The 20,738-nt window shown below is 26.9% G+C and overlaps 2 protein-coding genes across 4 annotated transcripts; one reads left to right on the top strand and one right to left on the bottom strand.

Moving 5' to 3' along the window:
• Positions 1-11,294: 11,294 nt before the first annotated feature.
• Positions 11,295-13,904, top strand: LOC112274926 (uncharacterized). 2 transcript variants are annotated; one of them, XM_024504784.3, is made up of 3 exons: positions 11,295-11,980; positions 12,129-12,194; positions 12,390-13,904. In XM_024504784.3, the coding sequence occupies exon 3, from the start codon at positions 12,414-12,416 to the stop codon at positions 13,632-13,634; it is 1,221 nt and encodes a 406-aa protein (XP_024360552.1). In that variant the 5' UTR covers positions 11,295-11,980; positions 12,129-12,194; positions 12,390-12,413; the 3' UTR covers positions 13,635-13,904. The 2 variants fall into 2 exon arrangements, with proteins under 2 accessions (XP_024360552.1, XP_024360551.1); XM_024504783.3 differs by lacking the exon at positions 11,295-11,980 and having other exon boundaries at positions 12,071-12,194.
• A 5,398-nt stretch (positions 13,905-19,302) lies between these two features.
• On the bottom strand, positions 19,303-20,425 carry LOC112274868 (uncharacterized). Of its 2 annotated transcripts, none has more exons than XM_024504692.3 (2): positions 20,133-20,425; positions 19,303-19,992 (listed from the first exon to the last, which is right to left on the bottom strand). In XM_024504692.3, the coding sequence occupies exon 2, from the start codon at positions 19,906-19,908 to the stop codon at positions 19,576-19,578; it is 333 nt and encodes a 110-aa protein (XP_024360460.1). In that variant the 5' UTR covers positions 19,909-19,992; positions 20,133-20,425; the 3' UTR covers positions 19,303-19,575. The 2 variants fall into 2 exon arrangements, with proteins under 2 accessions (XP_024360460.1, XP_024360462.1); XM_024504694.3 differs by having other exon boundaries at positions 20,128-20,353.
• Between the last annotated feature and the right edge of the window lie 313 nt (positions 20,426-20,738).

Genomic DNA, 20,738 nt, shown 5'->3' with positions numbered 1-20,738 from the left:
AAATATGATAGAGTTTAATCTTTGTTATTAGGGTTTAGGATTTCTATATTTTTATAATATATATATATATATATATATATATATATATATATATACATGATAGAATTTAATCTTTGTATTTAATAAATATATTAAAACTATAATCTATAAATAATAGATTTAAATTCTTATGTGACCATAATAAATAGATTACTAGTTAAATTAGTGTTAATTTTAATTTTAATTTTTATTATTACTATTTTTGAGTTATAAAATTTCTTTTATTTAATTATGTTAACAAAGATTTTGTAAATAAATAGAATTAAGTTGGAAGTAATTTAGGAATAAATTAAATTCAATATAAATTATTATACTTTTAATCTTTATAAGTATTACAAATTCATAAGTATTAAGGCATCTTAACATGCAATATTTACTAGAAAATATGACTTCAAGACAATGATATAGTTAGTTTGGCCAAAAAAACATCTTTGAAACTCATTTGATGGCTATCAATCTTGATCTCAGGTTTTGCTTCTTGGATTGATGAAGGTCCTGGATTTTAGTTTAGACTCTTTGAAGCTCAAGGGTGGAGATGTGGCTGCCACCTTTAGATCTTAAAGTAAGAATATAAGAGGTCTCATGGACTCATTTGGTTGAGATTATTTATTTATTTATGGATAAAGTTATATTAAATTATTTCTATATTTTTATACTATATATATATATATATATATTTTAATTTATTTCTTTATTCAATATTTTAATTTAGATTTTAAAAATACTTTGGAAGATAGATCTAATCATTGTGATATAATAGAAATTAAGATTATTTAATTTAAAGTGAAGACAAAAGAGTTGGTAAATGTTTATATGTATAAAGATTTGTTGCCCTACCAATTTGATATTATGACTTTGAAGAACACAATTAAGGATGTTATGATGAATTTAATCCTAATCTTTTGAAAATAGATGCAAATTAAATTTTTTCTTCTAAAAAAACCATATCAACTTGAATTGAAGCTTTGTAATAATTATGGTATGTGATTAGATGGAGTGGGATCTATTGCCAATAAAAAATTCATGTTTTGAATTGGGGTTCCATATTTTCCAAATCATTTGAAGTTTGGAACTGAGATTTGAAGGATCATGCATATTCAAGTTGTGCTTCCAATAAGACTTAGTTGATTTGAGGCTTGAAAAAAGCTTGTGGCACCAAATTATGTGGAAAGGATTTTGCTGCCTATAAAAATGTAATGAATCTACCTAAACCATAGGGCCTTAGGATTTGGCTTTGTATACCTAAATTTTTTAAGATACTATAATAAGAAGGAAAGAGGTGTTGACATGTAAGGAAGTAACTTCTTCTTAACAAAGAACTACATAAGCTTCACCCGAGTTGGACAACCATGACTTGTAATTAATTATTAAGAGAACAAATACATATTATTCTTAGATATTTTGGCATCACTATTATAACATTTGAAAGGATCTTTTCATGTCATATTGTAATTAGTTACATTACCTACATTTTACTGTGCTTCTAAAAAATCTATGTTGAGAAATACAAGAAATATAAAGAGTCTTGATGAATTAAGAAGGATTACTAAAAAGAACCTTGAGGTAGCCTTGGAATTATAAAATTCAATGATTACAAGGTAATTGAGTGTAAGATTAAATTATTGTCTTGTTTTTGAAGAATACCAAGATAAAAGATAGAAGAGGTATGAATTTTTATTGAAGTAAGAAGTAGAGTTGTCTAAGCTATTAATGGTTATATTAGTTATAGAAATTCTAAGATGCTTTCAAAGAGTGGCAAAATAAGAAGTGGAGAGAGCATGGAATTTTGATAAAGTAAGATGTAGAATCAATGAAGTATTCTTAATTAATTACAAGACTAAAAACATCTCAAAGAACTATTGTAGCTATCACAAAGTCCTTAACTTATCTATCCAAATCAATTTCCACCATTAATTTGAAATTAGAACTTGGATTGATATTGTTATTATAGTACTAAACTAAATGAAGTAGCTTGTATGACCTATTTTGTAGAGAAGAAGTGTACACTTATTCCTTTTGGAGCTACAAAGATATTTTGATGTCAACTCAATATTTATTTAAAAATCCAAAAATAAATGTTCCAAAAAGAAAAAGAAAAAATTGAAATGATTTAGAAGGATGTAGCAATTAGAAAGCAATACACTTTCTACTATAATTTAAAATCTATATAAGATGGATCAAGAACATTTTGAGTTTAATTCCTTAAATATATCAAAGATAAATTAATTACATTATCTTTGGATAACGAACAAGGTGGATCCTAGATAATAGAATTCAAACTTACAATATGTAATCTAAAAGAAGTACAAATTTAAAGTGTAGTTCTTTAAGATTGGAATTTTTGTGCTGAAAAGTTACAAGATAGTAAAACTGAGAAAAAAAAGTTGTCAAGGAAGGAAGTGACTTCTAATGCAAAGATACTTCAGTTGAATTGAGCAAAACAACAAACAATAATTTGATACTATTAATCATTTATAGGAATGAAAATGTGTTATTTTTGGATATTTTTGGTGCCTCACTTCTACAACATTTGAAAGGATTTTGCTACAACATATTTTAATAATAATAATTATATATATTTTTGGTTTTTTGGTTTTTTGGGGGGTTTTTTTTAAAAATTAAAATAACTAAAATAAAATATAAAAATTATAAAAAATAAATTTTAGTATAATTTAAAATTAAATTTTTATTTATATATTTATATAAAATGAAAAACCATTAAAAATAACATATAAAAGTTTTATATTATTTAAAATTTGATTATGATAACTTCAAGAGAAGAAAAAATACTAACATTAAATTATTATTAGTATAAACATCCAAGTTTGTAACTATTATAATATGGTCTATGTATTTTATGTAGAAATTCTAATTTGTTTAAAAATTGATTATAGATAGAAAATTGCATATAAAATTTACTACTGCTAATATTATTTTGAAATATAAAATTTTATAAATATTTTTAAAAATAAATAATATATATTTATATATAATATTTTATTGTTAAATATTTTATTTATAAATTTTATCTGTATAAAATCAAGTTAAAACTAAAAAGATGCCTATATTTGTTTTTATTCTAAAAATAAAAAAGTAAAAATTTATATATTAATAAAAATAGATTAAGTATCTACATAGATCTATTGCTTATTGTTACTATCATATTTAAAGTTTATTTTATTAAGATAATAAAACCATAATCCTTATAATAAGAATCCAATCATATTAATTTAAAAATCTATCATAATATTAAACTAAAAACACTAATATTTTTTAGTTTTATTTATTTATATATTTATAGTAATTTCATATTTTTAATTTTCATGATTTCTAAATATTATAAGATGAAATTTTTAATTTTTCTAAAATAGCTTTACATATAAAAATAATTAGAGTCTACTATTCTTATTTTATATTACTTTTTAAAATTTTAGTAATGTATGTTTAATAATTTAAACAACTACAAGTCTATGATATATAGAATTATTACCTATTTTGAATATTTACTATATTTATATAAAAAATTTATAGATGCAAGTAGTAGACATTACTAGAAATGAACTTGGTCTTTATTTAAGCATGTTGTCAATTTGTTTTTTTTGTGTTTTTGATTTTTTTCATGTATGGTCTGATTAAACATAAGGTTTCAAGAATGTTGTAGTTATTACTTCTAAAAACAGATATTAGTGAAAATCATATGTATTTTTTATTATAAAATTTAACATTTTAGGATTTCAGATTTAGATTTTAAAATTACAAAGGTGTCATAGGACATAATTTTAGAGTTTAAAATTTTAAGTTTAAGGTTTTAGAATCATATGATCGTATTGAATTTTTATACTTTTTTATTTATTTTTTATTTTAGTAATTTATTTTTAATTTTTAGAATCTATAATTCTAATGACATAAATATTCTTATAAGTTTATATACTTAACTTTCTACTTATAAATTAATTTTTTAAGAAGAAGTTTTTTTTTGTAAGTTTTCAATACTTACAATTACAGTTACTCATTTAGATTTCTAAACAATTTATAGCTTAAAATATTAATTTTTAAAAATATAAATATAAATTCTTTCTTTTTCTTATTTAAATAATTAAAACTAAAATAAAAATCATCAATAAAATTTGAAATAAAAATAAAAATAATATAATTGTACATAAATTATTTGTTTTATATTAAAATTTATTAGAATAATAATTTATATTCTTAATTATAAATAGATTCTAAAAAACTTGATATATTTATTTTATGTCTTAAGTTGACCTATATTTTATATTTTATATTTTTATTTCTAATAGTTTAGTTAAAAATTTGAACAAATTTTATTTTAGAAGTTATTAAATTTCTAAAAGAATAGATTAAGCTTTTTTAGATTATTATTTTTACAAATTTAATTTTTCATTATTTAAAATTTTTTTATACTAAGAACATAAAATAACTAATTAAAGGTGGTTCCTTTCACATTATACCTAGAACATCTAGTTTGAAATTGTGAATTGTTAAATCAAACTAGATGAGTTTAAAATAGAAACATCTATATAATTTAAGTTTTTACTTAATAAAAATCAAATTATTCAAGGATATATTTGTTTACACAAGATTTAATAATTATGATTTAATATTACAAAGATATACTAAATGATCTTAATAGATTTTCTTTTAGATTTGAATTGTCTTATGTTACTATTGCAATGGTTGTTATTCTAATGGTATAGTAAGAAATGTAAATTATATAGATGTTTCTATTTATTTTTAAATTAGATCTCTATTTTTATTTTTGAAATTTAGAGTTTTGGTAGCATAAAGAAGTAGGTAGGATAGTCTAAGATACGGTATGATTTAACAATCCACAAGATTTATAAAACCAAAAGGTTAATAAAAACTTAAATAATTTAGAATTTAAGGTGGTCTGTATTATCATTAAAAGTTTTTTTTTGCCAAATTTGAAAAGATCTAGCTTTTATTTTTATTATTAATGTCTATAAAAATATAATAATAATATAAAATTTCTAGACTCTCTAAAAAATAGAGTTTATTTTTTTTTAAAAAAAAATAAAAAAATACATTGCAACCAAATTTATATGATAATTATTATCTTCATGATAAAAGACAATATAAAAGAATTACAAGAACCAACTTGAAAAAAGAAAAAAGAAAAAGAAAAAAGAATTTAAAAATACCAAAACATTAATTTTTAAAATTAAGTTTGTTTTAAATATAAAAAATATAAAAATAAAACTACATAGGAAAGAAGATTGGGATCTTAAACTTTAGAAATGAATTAGCCAAAAAAATCAAGAAAAAATAAGTAGAGGTACAAATTAGTGAACCTAAAATTTTACATGGTATAAGGAGTAGGAAAAAAGTGATAGAAGAGTTGAAGTTAATAATATTAAGTTTTATAGACAAGAAACAATGTATTTGCAATAAAAAAAAGTTTTTTGTAGATAGAATCCTAAAATGTATAAGTATCAACTTTAATCCATATAAAACCTCTCTATTTTTTAAAAATTATTAATTATATTTATAAATAGTGATTTTTTTGAAATATTTAAAAATAATTTATAAAAATTAAAATATTCTTTTACTAATTCTTTATATAATAAATAATAGATGTTATGTATCAAATTAATAATAAAATGCTAAAATAAAGACTTATATAATTATATAATTATTTAAATACAATTTTATTTAAAATTATTTGATAATGAAATAATATTTTTTATTTATAATATCACTTATTAATGGTTTTAAAGTTCTACCATTCTTTGAAACTCATCTTTTTTTATGGTAGAACCTCTCAATTTATAAATTACTAGCAATTGTTGCCTTTTTCTTTTAACTTGTAATTAATTGCAATTCAAGTTCCTTGCTAACCAATTCATGAATTTACTTTTATTTATGGCTTCAACACTTATTGTATTTGGTATTGCTTTGATGAGAAAGTGATCCAAAAATATCGCATTAAGATGCAACCTATTTGTAGTATTCAATCATTTCGAATCAACTCTGTGTTGTAGAGTTATAATAAAAAAAATGAAATTGGTATTAATCTTTTTGTAGGATGAATTTAGATCTATTCTTTGATAAGACCATCTTAATCTAATGTTTTTTTGATAATATTTATAATGTGGTACATGCTACTACTTCAAGAGTTGATAACATACAATGGTTTTGCAAAAGAAGCATGTACTAGGATTTTGGTATGATGACAGTTATTCATGATATATACATTTTTAGATCAATGGATATCTTTTTTAGTATTTCATTTGTCTCACAAATAGTAACTTACTATCAATCTCATTTTCATCTTGAGTATGATAAAATCCAAGCTAATAAAACTTCATTCAGTTTCAAACATAATTACTTGCTTTTCTTAGTGATTATAGAAAGATCTATGCCTTCTCTCTTACATGCATGCCCACACCTCATGAAATTCCTTTCTTTGGTATAAATAACAATATTATAAGATTAGTCAATAAACATTGTTGTACTTAGTTTTCTTTTTTTAGAAAATAGGCAATTATGTGCACTTGATTAAACTACATAGTCGTTTGATAAAGATCTACTGGATTGAATAGATTACAATGTAAGGACAAGTATTTAAGAATAGCATCTTTAGAATTGAATTGACTAAGTGGTTGAAATCGCAACAAGATTTTGTTGATAATTTGGACTAGTAGTAGCTTGATTTGTATGTATTTCTTAATAAATATTTGTACATTGGTTTGAATTATAAAGTCACATAGCTGATTGATTTATGGAACATATAATAAATTGAGTTTTGTATATTACTTTTGTTGATACAAGTAGCAACATCATTGTAGTCAATAAAGGTTGCTATGCCTTGCTTGCTTCTTTGAATAAATACACAATTATGTGAATTCAATTAGATTAAGAAGTAGTCTAGTAAAGATACAGTAGATTGGATGGATTACAATATGAATGCAAGTTAATGTGAGTAGTTTTTGTAGAATTGAGTGGTTATTTTTGAAGTGTTTTGTTTAATTTTTTTATTACTAAAAAAGTGATTTATAATTTATATCAATTAAAAATTAAATATTAGTTAATTAAATATTAGTTGAATGAAAATAAAATAAAGTTAAGTATCTTTATAAAATAGTAATTTTATATTATAATAAAATTTAAGAATGATTTTTTTGAATAACTTATATTTTTTATAAATCATATTTAAATTTTTTATGGCATTATTAATTAGTTTTATACATATTTTTTTTTAATAAAATACCTAATGATTAAATATATTATAATGATTTGTGATCAAAGTAAAGAATATCAATTCTTTATTCAAAATATATAAATGTAGATTGAAGAATTATTTGTAAGATTCACATTAATGGTTTTGAGATATTTAATTAGTTGTAGATGCAATTTCTTTGTTATAGAAGCATTTGAATTTTTTGATAGAGGAATGTGTTTATGCTTGATGGTTGAATCATATAGAGGAGTGAATATAAGCATAGGCATAGAAAAAATCTTAAATTAGTATAGAGAATAATATTTTTATTATATGTATTTTTCATGTTTTTATTTTTTATAAATAATCAATGTGATAAGTACTACTAAGTCAAGAAAATTTAGGTATTATTATTTTAATTAAAAAATATAATACATATAATTTATAAATTAAAATTTAATATAAAAGAAGTATGTAGGAGTATAGGTGAAATTGAGTAAAATAGACAAATGAGTCCCATTTATGGTATAATTAGAAAAATATTAAAGTTAAAAGAGTCATATAAACTATATCTTTTTATTTTAAATTTTTTCATATGTATTTAATATATTTTTTTATTTTTCTAATAATTATTAAAACATTAAATAATTATGATACTTTTTATATAAGTAACAATTAAGATAGATGGATAGAAAGAAAATAATTATAATTAAAATACAAAAAAATCTTCCAAAGACACACTTAATACAAAATTCAATATAGAAACTATCCAAAAATTCAACAAAACATGTGACTTTGCTACTCAAGGCTAGATGAAAACTCTTATAAATAAATGCACGCAAACTAAGATACTATTGATTTAAATAATCTTAGAAAAGTTGTTGTAATTTCAAGCAATAAATTGACTTAGCTCTAAAGATGCCATTTTCAAATACTTGCACTTACACTAAAATCTATTCAATCTACCATGACTACCTTCAATAAATCATTCTCTTATTTGAGCGGGTTTAGAAAACTACATTAATATTTGTAATTAGCATGTATCATACTATTTGTAAAGAGCCTTTGGAACATAAATGAATAATTTATAGTGTATATCATATTAATTGATAAAATATGCTAATAATATGATAGTTTAAATAGTGTATTATATACTATTCAAATTCACACTTTAATAGTATTTAGATCTTGCAATATTTGTAAAATTATATTTCTTTCAATTTAGATAATTTAACTAGTAAGATCACTTGCCTTCCAAGTCTGCCTTGTATGTCATGTCAAAGGTCTTTGCATTTGTTCTAAGAAAAAAATACAAAAATTTACTAGAAATTAAAAAAATAAAATTTATGTTGTTACTACAAGTGCAAGATAATTAAACAATAGCCAATCTCAACAAATCCACATTAAATCTTTTATCATGTCTAACTTTTTTGACAAACATATTAATAATGTTATTAAGCTATTAAGAGTAGAAGCATTCATTTTTAAGATAAAATAGATCATCAATTCATTTCTTGGTGACACCATGTAAGAATTTAATAAATTTAAATTTTGTTTAATTTTTTGGAACTTATATACATACCAAGTGACTTGTACAAATCATCTAGCATGCTTGATTTTATGACAAAATTCACCTTACAATCAACAAAAAAAAAAAAAAAAAAAAAAAAAACTAATAAGTTTTAGTATCTAAAAGAGAAATATAAATGAACATTTATATACCATTGATAATATCTTGTATAACAAGAAATAATTAATATAGTAAATAATAATAATAATAATAATAATAAATTCTACAATACAATCTAATCTATAACCAATTGGATTGCAATTAGAATCTGACAGTCACGACAATTGCAAGGGGATTAAGGAGGATTGTTGCCCTTTGCTCTAATAGTCCCACTAATTAGTCATCAAGCATGATCAAGAAGCATTGCCTCTTCTAAGGATTTTCAAGGACTAAGTATCTAGTATATATATGTATGTATATATATATATATATATATATATATATATTTCGATTAATAATTAATATATTTAATTAATTTATTTATATACATAAAAAGATGGTACTATTTTACCATCAAAGTAAAATTTGTATTTAGCCACAATAAAGTGTAATTCTAGTAAAAGTTGTTAATGTATTATTGAAAATTATATTGGTTGTCAATATGTTATTAGAATTATTTTGCTTTGGTATATGCTACAGATGACAAAAGAATATCTTGCAACCTTCTTTGTCATATGTAGCATGATAGACTTTAATTTTTTCAATTACTAAAACTTAAGAAGGTTTCTAAAATTCCAATTTATTTAAAAAGTTTTGCAAGGGTTTCAGATTTAGATGGATCTTCTTGAAGTACATGATGAAAATTTAGTGTTACTAACAAACCTTTATTAGAGGAGGCAATAGGGTGGTATTACATAAAGGTGTCTCATGCATGTAGAGGTTTTTTTGTTAGTGTTTTCTTTCCTAGTATCATATCTTTGAAAGAATTGTATTAATTTAGATGGAATATAGATAAGAATAAGGTACATAAGGATTATTTTTAGATAAATTTGAAAAAAAATGGTCGTTATATAAATCATATAGACTTAAGCATATATATAAGAAACTTGAATATGAAGCATGTGACAATAGAAAGAAATATAAAACTTGTAGAATATTTTGTCTACCAATATATCTTTGCAACAGTTTGATTAGCTAATACCAAAAATGACTCAAATAGACTTGTGTAGAGCATTGTCATTGAAATTGACTTTGGAGACAATTGGGGAGTACAAACTTAAGAATGCAAAAATGGACTTCTTATTAATCCATAATAACATTGGAATAATTCAACATGTGAAAAAAGAAGCAATGCATAGAGTTTGTTTGAAGAAATATTGACAAAGTGTGTTAAGTGGAAGAAAATACAAAGATATCAATAATGGAATTTGAATCCACATCTTTTTGGATCTTTACCTCAAAGTGATATTATTCTTTGAATACTACAGATCATAGCTAAAGAGCTTGTATCATATGAATAGTATATATTATATTAATTAAAAATACATACTATTTAAATTTACACATTAATTATAGATATCAATGTAGCTTGTAGTTGATTTTTTTTTAAAATTTTTGATTTTTAATAATTGTATCTATTGTTTTTCTAAGACTCTATTGATTAATCTATCTATATTTATGATTCTTTTGTTTTTTCTATAGTTTTTTTTATTACAAATATAGTTTTAAACTTCTATTATTTGTTTTTTAATAACCTATTTTAATTTTATACATAGAAATTTTCTTTGATGGTCACACGGCGTAATTCTTCTCATTTGTTTGCTTGCTTGTTTCCATTTTTCGACACGGAAATATTTTTTGTTTAATCCATGTTTAATACAGTGGTTTGTCCGTGCCTGCGGATTACTGAGCTGTGTTGCTTTACGGTGGACGGCAGAGAAGGAACACGATGTGGGGACGAGCGAGTGGCAAGGACGCTTGATTTGTCTAGTTTTCAGGTGACATAGGCACAAGAAAAATATTTCAAAAATTGGTATAAATTGTTCTCTAGCTTGATCCGAGTTACCATTACCTGGAGCGTGAGGCTGACATATTGGATCAGAATTTTTTGATGAGGAGGGTCCACTGCAGCTTGTCGGCGAATTGGGGACTTCGAAAACAAACACTTCAATTTCAGACAGCACGGAGTCTGCTGTCCGTTTGACTGTATGCGAATCTCATCTTACCCTTTGTATTCAAGTAACCCGCATTTTAGAGTAAATGCGAGAAAAGAAAATTGAGAGTAAAACAGTATTACTATTCGTTCGTAGCCGCTGAAGAGCGTAGTTCATTCTCAACAAGTGTTTGTGTAAGGACTTCTGAGCTGTGTTGCTGCAAGCAATCAACGGACAGAAACTGTCCTTCAAAGAATATGTTGAGCACGTAAGTGCAATGGAAAGTACCTTGATTATGGTCGCTGTTTCAGAACCAACATGACTTTGTTCGTTAAATGATGATTTCATTCTCGATTCCAATACTTGGTTAATTCAGTTGAGCTTGTAGTCTTTTTGCAGCCGCATGTATTGATGTCTATGAGTCGTCTTTCCTTTGCGAGGCTTTGGAGCTCCTTACTTCCATGAATTAATGATTTGGTTGCTGACCGATTGCAGGTTACAAAGAGAACACTGAAGTCGATTTAGTTGGGATGTCTACAAGTGAACTTGGCGAACTTGGAACTGCCTACCTCTAGAAATACAAGATTTGATTCTGACTTGTTTAGACTTAACTGAATTCTTCAAGGTTCTTCGAGTTTGCAAAAGCTTCTGGGATCTAATAATCTGCGTCAGCTTCAAGCAAGAGCTCGCTCATTGTCGAACGGAAATGCTTTCTTAGTCTTTAAATGTTTTATGAAGAGAAGAAGTTTTGTGGCACTTGTGAGGGTTGGATTGGAAGGATTACAGATGGAGCAAGTTATTCCCGTTCACAGACCCGATTCCAGCACTGGATCCTGACTTGTATAAGGGCTTTCTGGTTGTGAGGTATCATGGTCTCATCTGTGCAAATAGGGACAGGGCCTCTGGGTTTGACGTCGTCTGCACGTTGCTTTAACATTTTCACAAGAAAGGTATTAAATAAAATTCTCTGTTTAGGTATTCACCATTACCTTGACAGTGAAGCTAACAGATTGAATCAGAATTCTTTGATGTGGTGGACACACTGACAGCGTGTTTGCGAAATGAGGATTTCAGAGAGTAAGATTGTCTGTACTAATTCTCATCTTGCAGTCTTTTACAAGTTTTACGTATTAATGTCTGTAAGACGCCTTTCCTTTGCGAGTTTTGAGGATGTGTTGCAAATCGTCCGGACCTACTGAAGAGCGTAAGACATTCGTGACAACAGGATCACAAGTTCCAGTGCAAGGACTTCACTATGTTGCTTCCAGCTCTCGACCGGAAGCTACTCTATGTAAGAACGATTCAAGCGAGAATTTTCTGCATAGAAAAGTCCTTTGATTTTGGCTTTTTCAACTCTTGGAAAAATCCTTTGAAGTATCATGTTAATGTACTAGAGCTCATTTTCTTTGCGCTTGTAGTTTATTCATGTATTCATGTCTGTGATTCGCCTTTGCGAATTAATTGTTTGGTTGCTATTTGATTGCAGATAAGAAGGAAAACATTGAAGTAGATGAGTTGGATATCTCCCAATGACCTTGATATTGGGCAAACTTGGAACTCCTTACCTCCAGATATACAAGGTTTGATTCTGGCCCATTTGGATCTCACCGAACTGTTCAAGGCCGCCCGAGTTTGCAAGAGCTTCCGGGATGTACTATTACGCGACAGCTTCAAGCAACTGCGCCCTCGTCTTCGCCCAATTGAGTGCACTCTCGGTCCTTTGCTGTTTTGTGTGGAAAAGAAGTTGTGGCACTTGTGGGGATTTGATTGGAAGTGTCGCAGTTGGTGCAAGTTACCCCCGTTCACCGACCGGATTCCAGCGCCGGATCCTGAACTGTTCAAAGACTTTTTAGTTGCTGGTCATCATAGTCTCATTTGTGCGAATATGGGCAAGGCTTCTGAACCCGAGAAGCTATACATCTTCAACCCCCTAACAGGAGAAGCGCAACAACTGCCTCCTCTAAACTATCGGCGCCACCCTGTTGTCATATCCCTGCAGGTAACTACACCTGGAAGACCAGATTTTCGAGTGATCGCAGTAGGAAGTGCGGCAGTTGGAAAAGGACACCTTTCTAAAAAAACAGAGGTGTACTGCTCAGTCAAAAGACGATGGGAAGTTGTTGGGGATGTCCCGGGTGAGGAGTTCTCCTTGAACGATTATCAGACTGGAGTCTACTGCGAGACGCAAAAGTTGTTGCTGTGCACAGGATTCATGGTGGACAAAAGTAAAGGAATTCTGGCTTTCGATGTGGGAACAAACAAGTGGCGAGCACACTGGCATTGTCCATTTTTCAGGTTACGCCGTATGCACACTGACTTGACAATTCACTTCTCTATTGCCCAGCTTGTGGAGTGCAACGGCTTCATCTACCTTTTCTCCGAGCAAGAGATTAGCGGGACTGTCACCCACTGCATCGACAGGCTTGACTTGGGGATCGAAGAAACATACTCATGGACCAGGAGACTTACACTATCGAGACGAGGAACCCGAGCTTTATTAGTGTATCCAGAATTCACATGTGTCCCAGTGCAGGAAAACAAACTCTGCATCTTCAACACAGTTCAGCGAACTGGAGATGTGTATGATATGAGTGAGGAGGCAGTCAACATTTCTCACTACCAGTGCTTACCAACTCCTCCTCCACTCGGCAACAAAACCCTTTTGTACAGTTTGAACCCTTTAAGTTATTCTTTCCAGCCAAGTTTTGGAGCTGTTCTACCGTATCTCTAGCCAGATGAAGACGTGAAAAAAGCATAGTGGGGCATGTTCCTGTTAATGTGTTTATTTATAACAATACGTGCATTTGTAACATGTTACAAAATGATATGTATTTATGCCAAGTTTCTATCAAATATGGACTGGTTAGATTGTTATAAAAGTTTGAGAGAAATAGAGTAAAAAATAGTAGCCTGATTAGATTGGTTAGTTATCTCTCAAATGCATATATTTATGTGTATACATATTTGTACATTTATTTGTATATTTTAATGAATATATATATATATATATTCATGTTAATGGATGTCCATGCATATTTGGATAGATAGATAGATGTTTATATATTTGTGTACATAATTCTTTATATATAATAAAGAGTTTGTAGGATAATATGTTTTTGTAAGATTGAATATTCTAATTTATAAATATATACTTTAGTCCTAAAAACTTCTTCTCTTGTCATACCTTTCTTTCTTCTTAGAAGACAAAAATATCTTTCTGTTTTAACAATCAAAACTATGTTAAAGTCTAAATTATAAAAAATGTTTTTAATTGATTAATTAATTAAGTAATTTTTTAATTTACACAATTTTTATTTTTTATTTAGAATAACATATCACACCAATTTCTTTCTTTTTATTTTTTTTAAAATAAGATAAAATATAAAATACTAAAAAAATATCTATTAAAAGTTTTTTTTTTTTTTTTTTTTTTTTTTTTTCTATTCTAATGTGACACCAAATAAGTTGAATGTACAAATAATATAAGTACAATGTAGTTATAATTTTTTATTAGATACTAATATTTAATTTAAAAAAAAAATTAAAATTAGCCATAAATAAATTCTAAAAATTGATCTTTTATATGTGATTTTTGAATAGAGCTTGCTTCTTTGAGAATATTTTAATGCTATCTTTATTTATAGATATTTAGATTTTTATGAATGATTTTTTTATTTTTTTTAGTTTTTAAAAATGCGAAGTTTTAAATTATAATAATAACAAATATCTAATAGTAATTTTTACCAATAATATTTTTCTTTTAGTAATTTTTTATTTTTGTTAAAAAAAATCTTTTTTACCTTTCTATCTTGCATTTGTTTTGTAAATTTCTAATATATATTAAAAACTATGATTTTTCTTTGTAAAAGAAATTTAATACATTAGAATGTTAATATGTTTTATTAATGAAAATTTTAACAAAAAAATAAAATTTAATACTTATTATGATGGCAATTATGTTACCTATTAAAAAAAATCAAAAGACTCTTTAATAATTAAAATTTTTTATTAAAGAAACACAATCATTAGAAGTAATTAACCAAGACCAAAAATTATATACTGACTTTAATGTAAGCCCATTTCTTTTAAATTTTGTAAGATTTAGACTTCTGCAATATAACAGCAAAACCAAAAGATAAATAATTTTTTTAAAGCTTCAATTTAGCTCAAGTTTTTTTTAATCTCAGATTTTATATTAATCTAATAAAAAATCAATGAATAGAACTATCTAGATGAGTGCATTTCATTATTATAAAATAAAATGTAACATTTTTTTAGTAGATCTAAAGTCTTAATTCTAATACTTTAGACATAAGTAGGTGTAAAATCTTATAGATTAAAAGCTTTTTTCTAGACTCAATTTTTGTTTAGAGAAGACTTTTAGTCACCTTAAATTTATACTAGATGATAGTTGTTTTTGTCGAAAATTGATCTCCAAGTATCAATCTAAAAACACTCTTCTTTGTATTGAAGTTAAAAAATTATAGTTAGAATTTATGTTAAAAGAAATTATGCTTAAACTACAAGTTTGAGTTGAATTGCATACAACTCAAATTTAATAGATGTTGTAAGGACTAAATTTAAAACAAAAAATAAAAGAGAGATAAAATAGTGTATTAGAATGTAACTTATACTTATAATTATTTTAAAAAGAACTATTGCATCAACACCAATAATGATAATACTTTTGGCCTTACATTTAGTACTTGATACTATTTGATTTCTCTTTCTTTTTCCACGCCCTTGTAATCATTGGCCTTTGTGGTTACTTATTTTAACTTAATTATAGATGGCAAGCACTATTTTTTTAGCAACTACATACTTTTTTGACCTAATTTTTTCTAAATTGGACTTTAAGTTCTTTGGTTCTTAATTAGGGTGGATATCTCTCACTTCTCTATTATTGTCTTAAAACTATTGATTTGGTTCTCATATAAGTTGAAAATTTCTAACCTATTTTCTATTGTTTGTACTTTATTGGTCTAAATTTAAGAAAATTTATGCAATCTACTAATAAGAAAATTATATCACTACAGATGCTTAAGAATTATTGAAGAAAAGAAAATAATTAGAAAAAGAAAAGAAAAGAAAATATTATAAAATAAATTAAAATAAATAGTGTAAAAAAGACAACAAAAATAACTATGTAACAAAGAGAAGTAGCATGTCATTGCTTTTGAATATGCTACTAGCTTAAGGACCTTATTTCATTTAAAAAATTTCTCTAATCTCTTTATAGCTTTTAATTTAATAATTATTGACTTCTTACAATGAAACATTGTAAGAACAATATAATAAGCCAATTGTTAAGCATTGAGAACCACTCCTCTAAAGTTAGATAATCCAATTGCCAAGGCAATAGACCACTTTTTTCTTGATTTGCTGATACATGCATCCTAGATTTAAGTTTAATAAAAATTTTCTATTTGAGAAGCTAATATTAAGAGGCTTTAGTCAAAGGAGATTTATTTTTAACTTCACCAATCTAAAAGAGTAATCTAAGAAAAAATAGAGGTCTTATGAATAACCCAACTAACTAAGAAAGGTATTTTTTTTTAAACTAGATTGAGCACTATGTATATACATGACTAACAAGATATAGCTAACATTGGCATTAAAATAAGATAAGATAAAATAAAATATAATATTTTTATTAGATTTTTAAAAAACAAAAAGTGACTCACATTCATTTAAGAAGTTTTTTTAATAATATTTTTCAATAAGAAGTTTTAATCTAGTTCTCCTAAAAGATAATAATAGTCTTAATGTTATGTCTTTAATATAATGATGTTGATTTTTAATTTAGAATTTAGTATTTGTCTTAAGGTTCAAAAGATACATCTTAACAATTGTAGATGACATGACTTTATTTTTTTTGCACAAATTTTTATTATTATTTTTTTTTTATCAATTCTCTGTAATAATAAGATTTATTTTTATTATAAATATTTTAGCATACAAGCCATATATGACAATAGCAACAATATTTTATCTAATTTCACCAAATCTTTTAAGAAGTTACTTTGTCAATTTTTAGTACAATTTAAATCCCACATAAAAGCTCAAATTCAATCTCTTTATAAAAAAATTGACCATTCATGATGTACTTATATTAAATAAAAATTTAAATATTTTTTCTAAAATACCATAAGTAGTAGAGTTCAATTATAAAGATTTATTTTTATTTTTATTTTTTTCTTCCAATAATCTTGCAATATACTTGTTTCTTAAATATTTGTATTTTTATTAAATTATATAAAAAATTATGACATCTATTTTATATTTTTATTAGCTAAAATATAAACAAAGATTCAAAACCTTATTTGATATAATTATAGTTCTTTTAAAAGAAAGATATTATTTTGAATTAAGTATAAATATTTTTAACTTCTATTGAATAGTTTTAAAATTTATAATTTAATATTATTTTTAAAAATTATATACATAAGTACTATTTTAGATTCAATATAATAATTGAAATGTTATTTGGAAACATTTTTTTTAATCATCATTTTTTACTGTGTCTACCTTTGTAGTAATGAGCATTTTCACTCAAGGTATTGGATGTTTTAAGTACAAAAATTTATCTCATATGTTTACATATATTTCACTTTGTAAAATTAACTTAATAAAAATAAAATCTAATCAAAGATAACTCAAAAATGATGCTATAATTATATATATACTTTAATTTTTTTAATTGGTAAAATAATTGAATTCTAAAAATGATAATTTATTTCTATGCTTGCTTTATTTTTATTTTTTATTTTTTATCTTATTTATTTTATAATATATATATATATATAAATATATATTTATAGAATAATATTAATTTTAATTTAACTTTAATTTAATTGTAAAATAATTTTAAAAAAATTTATAAGAAATAATCATTTTATATATTTAAAAAATTATTTCTATTACATTTATTAAAAATCTTAATGGATTTTTGAATTGATTTACCCAAAATATTTTTTTCATTGATCAAATGTTTTTATTTACATACTTAAATCATAAAGAGAGAAAGATTTGACTATATTAATCTGACAAAAAAAATCACAAGTTGTCAAATTTTTTGGTTACAAAAGCATTTATTATACAAGTAAAGCTTAAATTTAAATACTATAAATATTCTTTTAGTCAAGATAGAGATAGAGATCGAGATAGAGATAGTCAAGTCTGACACAAGAATGATGCCTAAATATCTTAAATTTTTTGATGAAAAAATAAAATAAAAAAGATTAATACTCATGATAAAAATTTAAAATAACCAAAAATTTCAAATGAAACTCATTTTAATTATTTTAAGGTGATGAAAAGTCATATGTCACTAAAAACAGTTGTAACTTGGGATATTAAAATAGATTTTTTAAAAAAATTTAATCCTCAATCTTTGGAAGAATATAAATTCTTCATAGATTATTTATAATAAAATTATTAAATTATTGATTAAAACTTAACATCACAATTAAATGACAATGTAATGATAATTTAGTTAACATATTTTGAACACGATTCAAGTAAAACAAGATTCTAGAAAGTATGAAAATTTTAAATGTAAACATGAATTAAAAGCAAAACTAGTTATTAAAAAGAATTAGAGAAAGAGGAAATTAAAAACTTATAAAGATATTTTAAACATAAAATATTCATTCTTAAAAAAAATCATTGCTAATCACTTTGTTTAACCAAGCTGGTAGGATAGACATACATACATGAAAGGTATAGAATCCAAGCACAATAAGTCCGAGATATTGCTTTTGACAAGCACATGTATTTGGCAAGTATTATCATCCACACTGTTCCCAGTCGGTCCGTGACACCGCCAAACTCTTGAAGTCTTGATGTAAGATTAATAAGGTTGAGCTATTCTGCACAGTGGGACCAAAAGGTGTAGAATCCATATACACCTTTTGTGATTTAGCCATTAAACTTTAATCTCTTGCCAGCAACAAGTTATAGGAACTGAAACTCAAAGATACTTTCCAACTGCACAGTGGATTGAGAATTACCATTGTTCTTGTGACTCCAACTTTGCCTACCTTGACGAACCGGAAGACATCAAATTAGTCAATTCCTCGTTCTGTGTGTGAAGCTTGTCGAAGTGCATTATTTCAATGCCGATGTCCTTCTGAGGACTGAGGTTGTTGTTATCCCCGACTTAGCCTGGATGAACAGCATGAACATAACATTTGGAGGCGGGTCGAGAATACCTCCACAACAGTGAAAATTTTCACCATTCATTCGAAGGAAAGAGTCAATAGTTTCGGTGTCTGTGTGGTGACTATTTGAACTTAAGCTTTGGAGCGGGTTATCCGGTCCTTGAATAATTGGAGGAAGGAATTTTTTTGGAGCCAGAGAAAGCTGGTCAAGAATGAGTCTGGAGGAGAGAATTGAAATACTTTTAAATCTGTAATATTTTTTTCATGGACGTGGTCGTAGGATTTCTACTGACCCACAGCCTGATAAGGCTTGTATTCAGTTGTTCGAAGACAGATAAGATCATAGAATGAGCTCACTGAATTCACAAACAACAGCACAGCAAGTGAAGTGGAAACCCCAAACCTCATCTCGTTTAGGATAATTCTACTCCGTCACTTGGTTACTGAAAAACTTGCAAGACACTGAAAGTGTTTAAGCGAGATTTATTTGCTCAACTTTCGATTTCACTGTCATCGAAAACGGCGGGGGCGGGAATCCTGCAGCTGCCAAGTCCCGTTGGCTATCAGCTCCATATCTCGCTCGAACTCGAGCCTCCGGATCTGCTTCGTTGAACCTACCACCGGCTCCACGAACACGACATCCGACCAATCTCCGGGTCCGCGCATGAAGTATGTCCAATCTGGAACAATGATGAGAAGCGCCGGGAGCAGGCATGTTATGTAGGTGGACAGAGTGGCGTTAGCAGAATTGGAAAGGCACCAGGACATAGCGGCAACTGCTGCTGACACCAGCATTCCGACTTGAAGGAGCACGTCATCGACATACTTCTTGCAGTAATCCATCAGTTGGCAGTTATCAAATTCTTTTCTATTCACGTAGAACCAGGAGACGCGCTATCCTCGAGACCAGTGTCACATTCAGCGAGCCTGCAAAAATGAGCACAAGTGCCACAAAACGACGCGTTGTTTGTATCCAAAATTAGCCGACATTGCTATACAATTCAGGGAAGGCAATGCATGTGCCCAATGCCGGAGTTAATCACTAAAATTGGCAGTTGTAACCTTACACACTGATTTCGGTCTCTTGCCGGGCGTGTGTAGCGCTGTGGTTTGGTCTCGAGGATTTGATTCCGGCAAATTGGCTTGTCGATGATGACCAAGTGCAGCTAAGAGGACTAGATGAGTGGTAAAGCAGGTCTGCGCAGCAACCTCAACTTCTCAACTCTGCGTGTAGTACCAGGTCTTCTGCAACTAGCAGTTGCACCTGCATTGCGTGCCAAAGTCTGCAACTCAGTTTGCTGCACATGTCATGCAGACGAGAAACTTCACCAGGTCTCAACAATAACTCGTCCGCTGCTCAAGCGTAGCCAGCTTGTTTCTGGCTAGCTACCAACCTTCATGATTCGGGCCCCACTCTCATCAATTCTAAGGCTGCAGACATGTCCAACCGCCATTCTCGTCCATGAACTCAAGGCCGCACCATTCTCGACACATAAGCAGATCACAACAACTGTTCCTGTCAAAGTAACTCCAACGCATACACCCTAAACCGTAATCAGCCAATTCTGTAAACACCGATGCACCCCACATCATTCCGACAGATGATTTCACCAACTTACATGATGAAGTAATCTAGACCGGTGGGATGAGTCAGCAAAAGCTGATCCTAGCCC

This window comes from Physcomitrium patens, chromosome 22 (assembly GCF_059467195.1).
Source record: "Physcomitrium patens ecotype Gransden chromosome 22, ASM5946719v1, whole genome shotgun sequence".
In the NCBI taxonomy this organism is placed as follows: Eukaryota; Viridiplantae; Streptophyta; class Bryopsida; order Funariales; family Funariaceae; genus Physcomitrium; species Physcomitrium patens.
This window is presented reverse-complemented; position numbering and strand designations above follow the sequence as displayed.